Source organism: Hyaena hyaena, unplaced genomic scaffold (genome assembly GCF_003009895.1).
Source record: "Hyaena hyaena isolate Hyena2069 unplaced genomic scaffold, ASM300989v1 scaffold_1166, whole genome shotgun sequence".
In the NCBI taxonomy this organism is placed as follows: domain Eukaryota; kingdom Metazoa; phylum Chordata; class Mammalia; order Carnivora; family Hyaenidae; genus Hyaena; species Hyaena hyaena.
This window is the reverse complement of record NW_024081797.1, coordinates 422,264-437,646: the sequence shown is the minus strand read 5'-3', so window position 1 is coordinate 437,646 and position 15,383 is coordinate 422,264. Positions and strand designations below refer to the sequence as shown.

Genomic DNA, 15,383 nt, shown 5'->3' with positions numbered 1-15,383 from the left:
AAAGAGGAGTAAGAGGCAGCATTAATGAGGCAGACACATTAGGCAGGTTTAGAAAAGGCATTAGAGAACCTAATGTTAGATATTCAGTGCTTAAACTAACCCAAGAATACAAGAGAGTGTTAAAAAAAAAAAAACAACAGAATAAAGCTTATACTAAAGGATTATTAGAAAATAATTCAAAATGCTCAGGGTAATATACAGATTTTTTAATTCATAAGAAACAAGCATTCCCTTTTACCTAGAAGCCACTACTCTAGAAGAAAAGTGCTCCCTTTACATTGTAATTTTTAGCATATTTTGTAAATAGCATACTATTCTAACCATAATACACTAGAAAATAGTATTCCATTTTGAATTACACAAATCAGAAAATAAACATATATTCCACATATAAATACCTTATTCAGTAAAAAAAAAATTTAGAAAACACAAATCTTCTTCATGATTTTTAAAAAGGTATTTGTTATTATGATAAGTAAACTAAATACACAGTATTCTAACCCTATGTCTTCTGTCATACTTTTAAAATAAAGTTTAACTTCGGTGTCTTCACATTAAACAAGCATATTTTTCTGTTTCAAACAAAAAAGGTAGCATTTCAGACAGTATTAAGTTCCAAAAGTCCACTAAATTTAACTGCCAAAACTACTTTTAAATTTGTCACTGAATGTGATTCTCAGACTAAGTACCCACTGTGTCCAAAGGTATGCAATGTCCACTGGCTGGAATATAACTCATAATCAGGTGGTACCTGAAATTTCAAAGCACCAACTGAGTCACAGCACCAAAGACATAAAGTCAGAAACAGAAAAGTTAAAAGTTTATGTGAACATAAACTCAGAAATCACTTGGTTAAAAATAACAAAAGCATAGGGGCAAGTTGGTGGCTCAGTCAGTTACACATCTAACTCTTAATTTCAGCACAGGTCATGATCTCACGATCCATGGGATATGCACTAAACACGAAGCCTGCTTGGGATTTTCTCTCTCTCTCTCTCTCTCTCTCTCTCACTCTTTCTCTGCCTCTCCCTTACTCGCACGTGCACATGCACACACACTTTCTCTCTCCCTCAAAATAAACAAACATTTAAAAAATGCATAAAAATTTCTCAACATTTCTGGAGTCCTAAAGAAGACAAAATCCTGATTATGAAGAAAGTACTTAAATCATACATTGAATTCAAGTTGAAAAAAGACAAGTAAAGATGAGGCACCATTTGTGTTTTACCTGGAAAGACACTGGGAGGAGAGGGAGTCGGGACAGCAATGGGAACCCCCACGCTCCCACTGCCACTGTTCTCCCGACTGCTGCTCCGACTACTCGGGTGGCTCCCTCCACTACTCCCGCTGCTGCTGAAGAAGTAAGAGCCACCAAAGCATGAGTATTTATATAAAGGAACATACTGCCAGCATTTCCCAAAACTTTCTGAAATGAACATAGCTAAATAAAGATAATTCAAAAGTCCTCCTCTTCAAATATTAATTTCTTAATAAAACAGGAAAAATACTAAGTTCAAGAAACTTGCTTTGACCACTTTTTAATGGTTAACTTTTAAAACATCTATTAAAGAAATTGAGAAAGAAGGAAAAATTCTGCACAAATATAAGTGGTGATAGGGCTCAACATATAAAAATACTATTACTTTCCTTTATTGTCTGAAGAAACTTTTTTATAGTAAAAACACAGTTTCCCTAACCAGGTTATTTGATTAATAATTAAAAAATAATTTTATTTGTAATGATATCCTTATATACCATATTGTAATGATATCCTGATATTAATGTTTTATTGTATTTGGTTTTTCATCTGTAAAGTTCCACCAAAAAATAACTTGCAATTTCCCACATCTGATCCATAACTTTTTTTTCCCATATCTGGTCCACAACCTTTTCCAGGTCAACTTTAACTATTAATTTTGTAGAGAAGTCTGTATTTTAAGATGTCTGTTTTTTCAACTTCCTGACCTCAAAGCTCCATCAGAACATGAGAAGAGAGAGGTGGAATCAGATGAGGTTTGGGGAGTAGGGTGAGGAAAAGAACTTAGTGCTTGGAAAATGAGAGAGACTTAACTGAAGTAATCTGAACAAATAATGGTACTATGACCATCACATTTTGCACTGAGGTAGAGAAAATACCTGTAAGTTCGATTTCTTTGATTCACAGAAGCTGTCCTCACAGGGCTCTGCTGCGAGGGAGCCATATTACGGGTTGGGCTAGGTACGTAATCATTTGGTACCACTGGAGGACGCACTGGCTCCAGTGTGCGATAGGGGGAGTGCCGCCTACAAAAAGAAGAGCGTATGTATTGTGTGATTAGCAAGTTTCGGCACAATAAATTCAAAGAGTTGCCAGTAGTGAAATACAACTTGTATTCAGAGACAGGAAAATGTTTTAACATAACCCAGCTACCAATTTCAGTCTTTCCTTATATCATTTCTTTGCCATTAGGGTTTCAATGAGTATTGCTATTGTTTAGTCTCCAACCTCATTTCTCTGTACTAATGCAATTTTGTTCATTCATTCTCAGAGAGCACAAAGACTCTCCCACTGAGTAAGCCAGTGTTTCTCAGGCTTTTTTTTTAAATGAGTTCAAATTATTTTAGCACCATGCCAAAATTTCCCAACTGAAATGCATGAATGCACTAATTATCTTCCTCACCCCTCTCTCCCTACCAAAGATATTCAAAGATAGGGTAAATAAATCTAGAATTTGGCTCTACAACCCCCACAGTGATGATCAATAGCAACTCTAACAAGTCACTTCCCTTTCTATATAGTAATACATAGAAATTGCACTATATCCATACACAGAAATACACAAGTTAATCTCTTCTCCTTCCATTCTCCCCTCACTTCCTTTCTCCCCTCACTCAACTTTTACCTTGACCTCTCTTACCTCTTACCCTCCTCAGTGTTCAACATTTAAAAGGGAAAGAAAAAATAAAAGACCACCTAAATCTTTCTACTTATTTTGCTTTGGACTATAAAGTACAAAAAAGACTGAATTTTATTAATATATTTCCTTCTCAAAATTTCCTTTAAAGGGAAGAGAATGAGAAAAGAAAGGAAATCTGATAGGAAATAGGATGCACAATGGCACATTAATGATTATTAAATTAATTTTTATCTCTAAGTTTCTAAATCCTTTATGACAATGACAAATACTCAACTGACATGAAAGTGACATTCTATAGATACAATTCTGGTTTCTAAAAGAATAAAAACTGGGATCTCAAGATGTGAAAATTAAAAAGCTTTCTTTTCCTGAAATGATGTTACTCCCTTACAAATTTCTCAATAATTCACTCCTCCTAGAGCCCCACAGTTCCTTTAAATACAGTTTTCCTGGGCTACTCAATAGCCCAGAGAGATTTTCAATGAGATCACTTTGTACTGATGCTGTCCACTCTACTACACTCAAAATCTTGCATAAATACATAAGTACATTAATAATTAAAAATAAGTAGCAGCGCCTGGGTGGCTCAGTGGGTTGAGCATCTGACTCTTGATTTCAGCTCAGGTCATGATACCAGGATGGTAGAATGGAGCACCGTATCAGGTCTGCACTGAGTATGGAGACTGGAAATTCTCTCTCTCTCTAAAAAATTTTTTAAAAATAATTAAAGGCCACTAGGTGACATAGTGGGTCCAAGGAAGAAAAAGGAGTATCAGGAACTTGGATTTAAAATACTAAAAAGTGGGGTGCCTGTGTGTGGCTCAGTAGGTTAAGCATTGGACTTCTGCTCAGGTCATGATCTCATGGTTCATGACTTTGAGCCCCCCATTGTGCTCTGCACTTACAGCTGAGAGTCTGCTTTGGATTCTCCCTCTCTTTCTGCCCTACCCCCACTCTTCTCTCTCTCAAAAATAAACATTTAAAAAATAAATAAATAAAATACTAAAAAGTTTAGGGGTGCCTGAATAGCTCAGTAACTTGAGCATTGGACTCTTGATTTCAGACCAGGTCATGATCCTAGGGTTGTGGGATTGAGCCCTGAGTCCATGCTGAACATGAAGCCTGCTTAAGATTCTCTCCCTCTTTCTCCCCTTCCCCCTCACCCCCATTTACTCTCTTTCTCTCTAAAATTAAAAAGAAATACTAAAAAGTTTAGGCATCTCTAAAATTATAATGTAAATATAAAAAAAACACATAAGATACTGATTCATTTCCAAACATCTGATTTCCAGACAATAAAAATGTTCTGTTTCATGCAAGAAAAAACCCTTGTTGGCTGAGAACAATACAGTGAAGGCAATGATACAAACAAAGTAAAAAATAAGGGGCAAAGGAACAAAATATGATGGTTAGGCTAGACCATGCAAGAACGCCGCACTGTGACCATCAGCTGGTTTGTGCTCAGCAACTCTGGTCTTCAGTTACCTGCAAAACCCTTGCTAATACACAAGGGAAGCAAATACTGGTATATGAATAAATCTTCAAAATTTGAGAGCCACCGAAAGTTTTGTTTTACTAAGAGGACAGAGGGTTACCTTGCTAACAATCTTGACTTAAAACCTAACAAAATCTGTTAGGTACTACATATAACAGAAACACAGACATTCCAAAGGAAAACAAATACTTCCTCTTGATCTCTCTACTCTTACAACTACACCATTACAGCCTACCATGTCATCAACATACTACACTGAAGTTTAAATATTATTTGATCTACTAGATGCTTTCCTCTCTAATCTAAGAGAATTTGTTTTATTTGTGGCCCCAAATAAGATCATCCTATTCCCGGCAGGAATTCATTTTTATCCTTTTATTTCCCACTGTCCTAACTATAATTCCTCTTCCAACATTATCCTCTTTTACATTCTAATTCATCTTGTCCTGTCCTAATTAGGATTTCTGTCATTTTCTCCCCCCCCCTTTTTTTTGGTGAGGGGGCCAAAAAGAAGATTGCCAATTTAAAACATTTTAAGCATGTATCATAAAGCCAATGGGTGTCAAGCATTGTCTTACATATTTTTTTAAACAATCCAATTTGTGGTACAATGACTCTGAAAAGTTGATAGAGAACAAGTATTACCCCCTTTTACAGATGAAAAAACTGAATTGCTAACAGGCTGACTATGCAAGACCACAGAGCAGGAGCACAGCTGGCATAATTTTAGTTATCTGGCTTCTGGGATATATATCCACCTGATCACAAATCTCCATGATAAAGCAAATGTTTATATTATGATGCTACAGAAGAAAAATGTTAAGCTTTTACATAAATTGGCTATTTTTGCCAAAAGTCAAATCCAGAGCTCCCTTCTGTGAGACAGAATTAAAGCTCAGTATTCTCATAAGCACACAAGATATACAGAATTTCGTAATCTACACAGTGTTCTTCAGAAGAATAGTCTAAATAACACAGAATACTCTAAAGCATTTCTGAAATTAGAGTACAGTTTAAAATAAGCCATGAATTTGGGCTAGGATTTTACCTCAAACTTAAAATTCATTAGAAAAATAACTTTTAAACAAAATCTTTTTAACGTTATAAAGATGTTTCCCAGAAAAAAGGAAAGTTACACACAGAAAAGATAATCTTGGGATGAAAATGTTGTTTCAAATATTAAAAATTAATTTAAATGTATGTAGTGTTTAATTTTCAACAACACTACACAAAATGGTTTTCAATTACTACATACTTACCCAAGTGTCCCTTTCCCTGACATAGGGGGGCTGGGGGGTTTCTGAGTTGGAGGTGTTGTACGTGGCAGCCCACCCATCTTCATATTCTGGGTACTCACCTAAAAAAATGTGGAGGAAAAATCAACTCATATGCAATGAAACAAAATGTCACTTTTGGGAAATAGTGTTATGCTATTTAACAAAGGAGGGGAAGGTTTAAATAGGAAAAAAAAATTAGAGGCCATGCATTTCATATGCAATTTCTACTCTACTATTATTCTACAGTTGTACTCAAAGGACTCTTCCTAACATGAGATTTTTCAAATGATTGTAGACTTGTATGCAAAGACTGTATTTGCCATTAGGCCATCACACCAACAGATCACTGGTTAGACTACTTGATACTACATTTAATTGAAATTTAAATAGGATAACTATAAGAACTTTAGTTTTAATAAAGAAAAACTCAATCAAAAACAATAATGCCTTTAAACAATTCCTTTTTAGATAGCAAGTATATCATAAAAAATACATGTTTCCCAATAAAATATGCACTATAATTTTGATCCATTATAACTAAAGAATACAAAGTCAAATTGTATGATATACCAAAAACTTTACAGTTTTTAAAATAGTGGATTAGCCTTACAATTCGGATTTCTTTAATGCTCTCTTATGAAGGAATCACCTACCTGAAAACTGCCAGAAGTTAAGTCATGTTCCTAAACATCTGAACTAGAAAGTTAGGACTGAGGTATCCCATTCAATTATGAGGAATAGAGGGGCCAATGGCAATGTCCTAGTTCCACTGGGAGTTAGACCCATTCAGGCCCAAAATAAAGATTATGGGAAAGATGTAACATAGTCCTAAATCAGAGCAGGGCCATCACTCCTCACTGTTTTATCTCTAATTGAAAATGCAAGAGGAGGAGAGTAGCATAATCTGAGAACAAATGATGCCACCAAAGAAGTATATCAGCATTCATATAGAAAGCCCTAGAAATCTGGACATCTTAAAGAGATAAGAGAAGTCATTCACATATACAGTTCAAATGCAATCTCAAATTGCATGAGATTACCAATGGGTTAGAGTAAGTATGTTCAACATATAGGTTCATACCTGATCCTATTTTAAGCCCCTAATATTGTGGATTACCAAACACTTCAAAGATCTTAACTTTTCTAATAAGATTATGTCTGGAATATTCAATTTTATTTATAAAATGAAAGTGCAAGACATTATGCCACTGAAATCAGAATACATTTATAATCGTAATTTCAAAATATAAATTTTAAGAAAACAAATCATAATCAAATACAGAGTACTGAGGCTATCAAAATTAACTGGCTTAAAGGAAATTTTTAAAAATCCTAAACTACTACTTGTTTTCTGAATAGGCAAGAAATAATATATCATGAAACAAACTCTTCAAATGAATAGCCCAGTGAACAAGTTGTGTGTGATGTTAAAACAATCTTTAATGACAAATGATACCTTTCAAATGTCAGTATTTTTTCAAGTGAAACATTTATCTGTAATCCTTTTGTTGTTACTTTTAATAGATACAAAACAAACCAGTTATCAAGTAAGAATAAAGATTAACTTCTCCTTGTTTTCCCCTCATGAATAAGCAGAGGGTATACTAGTGATATCTTAAAATGAAAATGCCAGAAGTTTTTAAAACATCAATCCATATTTAGGGAAAATTTCAGGAATAATATGACAAATAACCAGTAGCTTTCAAACTGTAAATCTTAATTTATGATATCAGAAGATTTTTTACAGTAATAACCAAAGTCCTTTAAGCTCAACCTGAAACAACATAAAACCCAAAGTTACTTTAAGTGATGAGGGAGAAGAAGGTGAGCCAACACTAAACTACATCAAGTTGCTAGAAACAGGAAGGAAAAGGAGCAGGGACAGAAAAAGTAAAAGAGAATTTTATTCTATACATGGAACAGCTAAATACTTGAAAACAGCTTTCCAACTTTGATTCAAGGTTTTGGTATGTAAAGTGTTTTTATTTAAATTGCAGTATCTTCTAGAAGTCTTTTAGTCTATAAAATACATAAACAATCTATATATTAAAATCTGGTGGACATTTCCATAAACAAACCTTGATACATTTTATGATCTGTAGAATCATCAAATGATTGTATCTGCTTGGTTAGTGGGGTTTAGATAAGTAACTTAAATCACTCATGAAACCAAAGAGCCCCTGCAGATTGTCCAAAAATTCTGTAATTTTATACTTTACAGATACTGTACCTTTATAGGAAGCTAAAAGAGTTTTTCACTACTTCTTCAAGGTGGTTTTCCTTTGTGAAAAAAGGTAAGTGAAACAATGAATATGCTATGCAGAGTATAAATACTGCCATTTAATTTGAGGAAAACAGAAAAGAACAGGAATAACTGCCAAATAAAACCTAACTTGTTTATCACAGGCAGAACCTGTATTAAAATTAAAGAAAGTATATTTTAAATATAAAATAATTTGACTTAAAAAATTCGCTGGATAGCAGTCATGATTCTAAACACTATTTTGAGGGAAACTTATGGGGGAGACATCACTTCCTCACAAGCAGCAAAGCACAGGACTAAATTTTGTGTGTGGAGGAGGGGACCTCAGGGGGCAGAGAGGGAGAGAGAGAAAGAGAGAGAGAGAAGGAAAGGGAGGGAGAGAGAGAGAAAGAAAGGGATGGAGAGAGAGGGAGGGAGAGAAAGGGAGAGAAAAGGAGAACATACCATAAACTCAGGACAAAGAAAACAAAGCAGAGCTGCACTTCATAATAGCAATTTCACATGAAACTTTAAAACAAATTGTAAACATAAGCAGAACTATCATTTGGTTCATAAATATGCAGTTATTGGTCCTGAATCATGAGTGTGTGTGCTCATTATATTTCAAAGTTTTATTTGGGAGTCAGAATGAAACTTTTAACCATTCGATTACGTGGGCATTTTTTTATTCCATAAAGGCGAAAGTCATCATTGAGAACTAAGTAAAGCAGGTATTAGGTCTAAGGTGGAAACAGCAGGAAACATCCCCCCCCTTTTTTTTCCCTACCAAAAAGTAACTCTCAAAACAGAAGAATTATTTCATTTAAGTGATGATACTCAAATACTTTGCCAGTGGCCTGTGACTAAGGAATGCAGATAATAATGGAAGTAGAAAAGTTCTTTTATGTTCAAAGAGTGGTCCTATCTCCCAGGCTTTGGAGATCTCTGCCTAGCACCAAGCATCAAGCCTATTCTTATGGCCTTAATTTTTTTTCTACAGTGCTCTTACCTCTACCTCTCCTGCTCTATGCTTTTTTGGTACATTCAATATTTCTTTGAATCTTGATATATCATAATATAATGTTTATTCAAATCTCAGTGCTTTTCCCAGAACCCTATGAACTTCAGTATTTTTTATAAAGCTGGCTCGTCAGATATATCTAGTTCACAAAGGACACTTCTGCTATGAAGAAATCTCCGACTGACAGATGACGTGCTGTGACAGAATAGTGGCAAGCACCTTCTAAAATGATACCTGTGGTATATTCTTCATTTATCAATCACTTATCACCTACCAGACTACTAGGCACAAGGGTAAAGTAATACGAAAATTAAGGGAGACATGGCAGGGGGTCAGAATGGGACACAAAGGCCTATAAAATGGTTTCTCTGCTTTTAAGGAACTTATAATATTTTGGAATAAATAAGACTTCTATGTTTTAAACAAAAAGGAATGTCTACAAATTATATAGAAATCTCCAAAAAACGAAATATCAATGTGGGAAGGAAAAGCTCCAAAAAAGTTCACAGAGCAAAATCTAAGCTGGACTGTTTGTTAATAGTTAAAAATTTTTAAAAAGCGGGATTTAAATATACAAAGAGAAGAGGAGTAGTATTGTATAGTGTGTATGTATAAATTCCACTTTTAAATGGCCTCAGGTATATGTTTAAACACTTCCAATACAGCATTCCACCATTTAGGTTTTTATGCCTTTTGATGTAAAATTATCATTACATTGTTTTCAAAGATCTTATGAATTAAACTCTACAACTTGTTCTCCCCACTCAACTAAAGAAAAACAACAACCTAAATTAACCACCATCAGAACATGCTGTATAAAATGTTAAAAATTCAACTTTTAGTATGGAGGATTCTTCTGAGTCAAATCCCATGTGTCTGATCCCAAAGTATGATCTCTGTTCAGAGACTATCTGAAAGGCATCAAAAGTCTGACAGCAACAAGAGCAAAGACAGAACTCATGAAGAGCTGAGGAAATCAAAGCAGCATATAATCCTACCTACCACCAAACATCAGGAGACTTTTAGGGCACTTGATATAACCCAAAGGTCTCCAAGCTCAGATGGAAAACCACTGAACTGGCTTATTATCTGCAGTCTCTTCCAACTTTAACGTTTTTTAATTCTATTTTCTACCTTAATGTATTATATTATTCTATTAATCACCCTTCCAAATACCAATTATTTTTTATACCAGCATTAAAAGAGAAATAATTTGTCATATACTGAATACTTTTTTCACTCTACTTTGTTTTGGTTCACTGAAAATTATTAACAATGTGCTAAAAAAAAATAAGGGGGGTGGACAGGAAGAAAGAAAAGACAGAACATTGGCACATTCTGGCTTCTAGGACAAACACAGGGTACTCCTCTCGCCTGCTGAACTGCACCCAGATATAAAAGAAATACCTATATAGAGCCACCGTACTCAAAGAGTGAAGCTTTTTGGCACAAAGAGCAAAGATGTTAAGCAATCTTATCCAAGTGTGATATTTCCTTGCTTTCTAGGAGCTTCTCTCATTTCCTACTCATGTTGGTCTATCTCTCACATGAAGAGATCCTGAACCCAGAAAGGTCAAGAAGGCATCTGGAGGAAATGCACATGGCATAGCAGCTTAAGCAAGCTGGTCTATACTAAATAGGAAAAGAATTAGTTCTTTTCTGTGTTTTTCCTTAAGGTAATCTTTCTGTTTACTCAATCACTTTAAAACATCAAAAGCAAAATCTGAATACACTATTTACAGGAAAAGAACCAAGGTATTCATACACTGATTTGGGTCTAGTTCTTAGCATTTTATGCAAAAGTAATCTCACAATTCCACATGCCTTCACTCAGCAAGACTGAGGGCTTGGAGCCAAAATCATCTACTCAATAACACAAGGAGTACATGTGCCTCAATTCTAGTCACATCTCTCTACCAGGATCTGTTGAAATGTCAGTAGCCATGGTTAATAGCTAATGATTCAAATCTCAGTTATCTTCCTATTATCACTTTTTATACTAAAGACATGGCAAATAACAGGGCTTTAGAAAGAAAAAAAAAAGAAAGAAAATGTATTTGAAAAGAAATTACAAAGGTCAGCTAAGAAAATAAGAACAAAAAGGAAATGTATGCTTAGTTTGGTGAAAATAATTTTAGTAACATTCTATTTTAAAAGCCTTCTTGAACACACTTGAATGTCTTTTACCATTAATTCTCCAAAATACTAAAACTGTAAAACAACAACAAACTAAACTCTTACTGAAATACATAACAAAATATTTCTCTAATTCTTAACGTGTTGTTATATCCTATCATGAACTTTTAATGTTTTGATATAATACTCAGAAAAACTCGTAAAATGAGTTTATATTTAAATATATATATCTTAATATAGCAATTTGAAAAAAGAAACTAATCTTGATTTTGCAAAATACATGATACTGCAACTTAAAAAAAACCCATAAATAACACTGAATATTTTCCACTTCTCACTTACTTTACATTGACAAAGAGTCAAGAGATAATGACATACTGGCCACAAGGTGTATAATAAAGCACACCACTTATAGAATAAAAAGGCTATTACACAGGGGGAGGGTTAAATGAAGGATGTAAATGACATTAGTTGGCCCTCTAATCCATAACATAAATTCTACATTTACAAAAATCCAGCAAATTTTACTCCATAATGACATTTTATGACAGGGTAACTTACATTTTATTTTCACAAAACATATTAACATTGCAAAATAAGCATTTATTCAAAAATATTTACTAAGCACCTAGTGTGTGTGTCAGGCATTGTTCTAGGTGCAAAGGACAAGGTGATGAACAAAACAAAAAAATCTGCCCTCCCAGAACAGGAATACACACCACAAAGTTGCATGACAAAAATGTTTAAATATTAAAAAGAGGAATTATTTGTTGATTTTAGAAGGCCAAGTGCCAAATATCTCTTCACTCCCCATATGTAATATTCTACATAAGAACAAAGAATGGAAATCCAGCCCTGGAATCTCTTACCTTAAATCTAAGCAACCACTTAATGCATAAATGGAGCAAATAAAAGAGGTAAGGAAAAAAAGCATTGAAAGGTTAGTTGAAACTTCAGGATGTGAAGAGAAAGGAAAAAAACAAAAAACAAGTTAAGCATTCAGCATTAAAAAATAATGTTTCAGTAGATCATAGAAAGAGTGGTCAAAGCAGAATGTGTCATGAACAGGAAGGTTTTCTGATGAAATTATATGACATTGCTTTATTAAAAAACATTAATAAAGATTTCTTCAAATTAGTGACGCATAAACACTAAAAGTCCAAATAAGAAGGACTACAGAGTCCCAAAAGAATAACATTTTACTTGAATTAAGTAAGAATTGGAGTGGGAAGGAAATTGTGTTTTTATTACGTAAATGGGCAAACACAAATATTATGCTTTATTCTAAGTGCCTTTTGGAACTAGATTCGGCAGTACCCTAAAATTTTCTAATAGCAGTTAATAGCTTTGAAAAAAATCTCAAAAATAAAATTCTAAGTATGAAATTAAATATCAAATTCTAAATAATGCTTCTATCAAAATTCTGAGAAAGAAAAATATTTTTAAAAATTATACTGTATATTTTCTTTTACCTAGATCTACACTAAATTTAAATTTAAATGATTTCTAGTGATACTAGTATAGTATTTTTTTAATTTAAATTTGCTTATATATAAAGACAAATCAACTGCATAAACTATACAGTTTCACTTATAAGTATATTATATGTTTATTCAAAGTCACATTTGATAAGTCATTGCCTTTCAAATCAATGATTAAGATGTAAACTTTAAGTAACTTAATACTTAGCTGAGGCTCCAAATAGTTTCTAAAGTATAAATACCAATTTCAAAGAAATTTATATGTGCTTCAGTTTTGATCATGGTATTTTACATACGTAGTGGGTACTCTAATATATTTTAAAAGATAGCCAAAATACATAATGGCTACATACTTAAAATGAGTGGAAATATTAATTCATATATTACTTTTATCTACACTATTCTCACCCAAAATGTTTCATTTTTTCACCCAAAATATTAAGATAGTATTTTAGAAAAATTCAAAGTACATGTTTGTTTATACATGTTCTTTCTGAAAACTAATGCCAGAAGTTTGCTGATAAATTCCTGAGGTAAGGTAAATAATAACATACGAACTAATCTTTTAATCAGTCACACTAAATCATTAAAAGATTACACAAATTGTACCATGCTTATTTGCCCAATCTACATGAGGTATTATCATAAATGTTTAAGTAAATGGATTTCATTTAAAGATGACTAAAACTTAAAAGCATAGCACTAAGAAGAAGCAAGAAGGATAAAATAGTTATAGTAGTGAGGAATCTTCAGAACCACAACTGGGCCAAAACTTGGGCCTCTAGAAAAGAAAAGATAAAAGCTTAATTTTCTAAAGAGTTAGTTTCATTATGGACTACTGTTTTTAAAAGATTGACAAAAATTATACTTACCTTTACTCCATGTCCAATATCGTCTAGAATTGTATAGTCAATAGGTTTTCTAATATAACGAACTGGCCGTTCAAGATTGGCTGGAGCAATAATCTTATGTGTCCTTGAAGTGTTTTTATTGGTAGTCAAAATACCAATCTCTCTTCTTGCAACTTTCTCTTTATGAATATCAACGGTCTGCAAAGTATAATATAAGCACAGCACAAAGATGTATATAGCTCTAATATCCAGAAAAGTCAAAATATAAATGCTCAGTGATTTAACATCATTATTTATATGCTTAATCTCCATTTCTAGGCTAAAGCAAGGGCTGGCAAATCATGGCTGGCAGACCAAATCTCGCTCACTAAGTTTTTTAAAAACTGAAGTCTTTTTTGTTTTTTTACAATGCAGGAGTGGTATTTACATGTTTTAATGGTTTTAAAAAGTCAAAAGAAAATTAGTGTCATGACATGTGAAAATTATACAGAATATAAATTTCAGTTTCTATACATAAAATTTTATTGGACTGCTGCCATTCTACTTGCTTACATATTTTCACACTACAAGGAAAGAGATGAATAGTTATAACAAAGACTGTATGTCTGCAAAGCCTAAAATATTTACTAGCTGGACCTTTACAGAAAAAGTTTGCCAATTCTTGGGTTAAAGCATGCTAATTTTTTCCAAACCCAATTAATATTTATACTAATATAATGATCAAGAAAGCCCCCGTGGTTAAGTTGGTAACATTTTAAAATAACCTATTAGTATAATTTCCATTGGTGTTTAAATGCCTTTTTTATTAAAAAAAAAAAAAAAAAAAAAGAGGGGCGCCTGGGTGACACAGACGGTTAAGTATCTGACTTTGGCTTGGGTCATGACCTTGCAATTAGTGAGTTCAAGCCCCATGTCAGGCTCTGTGATGACAGCTCAGAGCCTGGAGTCAGCTTCATAATCTGTGACTCCCTCTCTCTCTCTGCCCCTCCCTTGCTCAGACTCTGTCTCTCAATAAATAAATAAATGTTAAAAAAAAAAAAAAGAGGACTAAAATATAAATACAAAGCTAACAATCATTTTTTGACAAAAAAATTGTTTTTTATCATGACACAATACTCATAAAATATTTCATTAATTTTTTCAAGTTATTAAATGTTCACATAGGATAGGGGCGCCTGGATGGCTTAGTCGGTTAAGCGTCCGACTTTCGCTTGGGTCATGATCTCGCGGTTCGTGGGTTCGAGCCCCGCATCAGGCTCTGTGCTGACTGCCAGCTCAGAGCCTGGAGCCTGTTTCAGTCTGTGACTCCCTCTCTCTCTGACCCTCCCCTGCTCACGCTGTCTCTCTCTCTCTCCTAGAAATAAATAAAAACATTAAAAAAAAAAATTTTAAATGTTCACATAGGATAAATGTGTTTTTACTCTTCCATTTACTAATAGAGGGTGAATTTCTGCACATAATTAATACTATGTTTAATTTTTATTAATTTAATTAATATTATTAAACAGCATTTTCAAACAGCAGGCTCTAATTTAGTGGGATGTGGAAAGCAATTATTTTATTTTTTTAAATTTTCAAGTTTATATGTTGAGAGAGAGAGAAAGCTGGAGAGGAGCAAAGAGGGAGGGAGAGAGAGAGAATCTCAAGCAGGCTCCACACTCTCAACACAGAACCTGATGCAGGGCTCAAACCCACACACCACGAGATCATGACCTGAGCAGAAATCAAAAGTCTGTGCTGTCAGTGCAGAGTCTGCTTAGGATTCTTACTCCATTTCTCTCTGCCCCGCATCAACTCTCACTGTCTCTGTCTCTCTCAAAATAAATAAACTTTAAAAATAAAATAAAACAAAATAAAAATAGAAACAGGTAATGATATAGAAATGAAAACCATTATGATAGTATTAAATATCACTTTATGGAATCTGAAAGCTGATTATCTACCCTTTTAAACTACCTAAGGTCTGAAGGAAACCTGAAACAA

General features: G+C 33.6%; 1 protein-coding gene across 8 annotated transcripts in view; it reads right to left on the bottom strand.

Moving 5' to 3' along the window:
* Nucleotides 1-15,383, bottom strand: part of ABI2 (abl interactor 2) — a 139,722-nt gene that overhangs the window by 32,622 nt on the left and 91,717 nt on the right. For 4 of the 8 annotated variants that reach the window (XM_039222597.1, XM_039222599.1, XM_039222601.1 and 1 more), the window contains exons 3-7: nucleotides 13,422-13,598; nucleotides 11,938-11,955; nucleotides 5,652-5,749; nucleotides 2,137-2,283; nucleotides 1,229-1,353 (exon numbers count right to left, since the gene is read on the bottom strand). In XM_039222597.1, the coding sequence (XP_039078528.1) occupies nucleotides 1,229-1,353; nucleotides 2,137-2,283; nucleotides 5,652-5,749; nucleotides 11,938-11,955; nucleotides 13,422-13,598 (565 nt within the window). The remainder of the gene's footprint in view (nucleotides 1-1,228; nucleotides 1,354-2,136; nucleotides 2,284-5,651; nucleotides 5,750-11,937; nucleotides 11,956-13,421; nucleotides 13,599-15,383) is intronic. The other 4 variants (XM_039222598.1, XM_039222600.1, XM_039222602.1 and 1 more) reach the window with 1 other exon arrangement.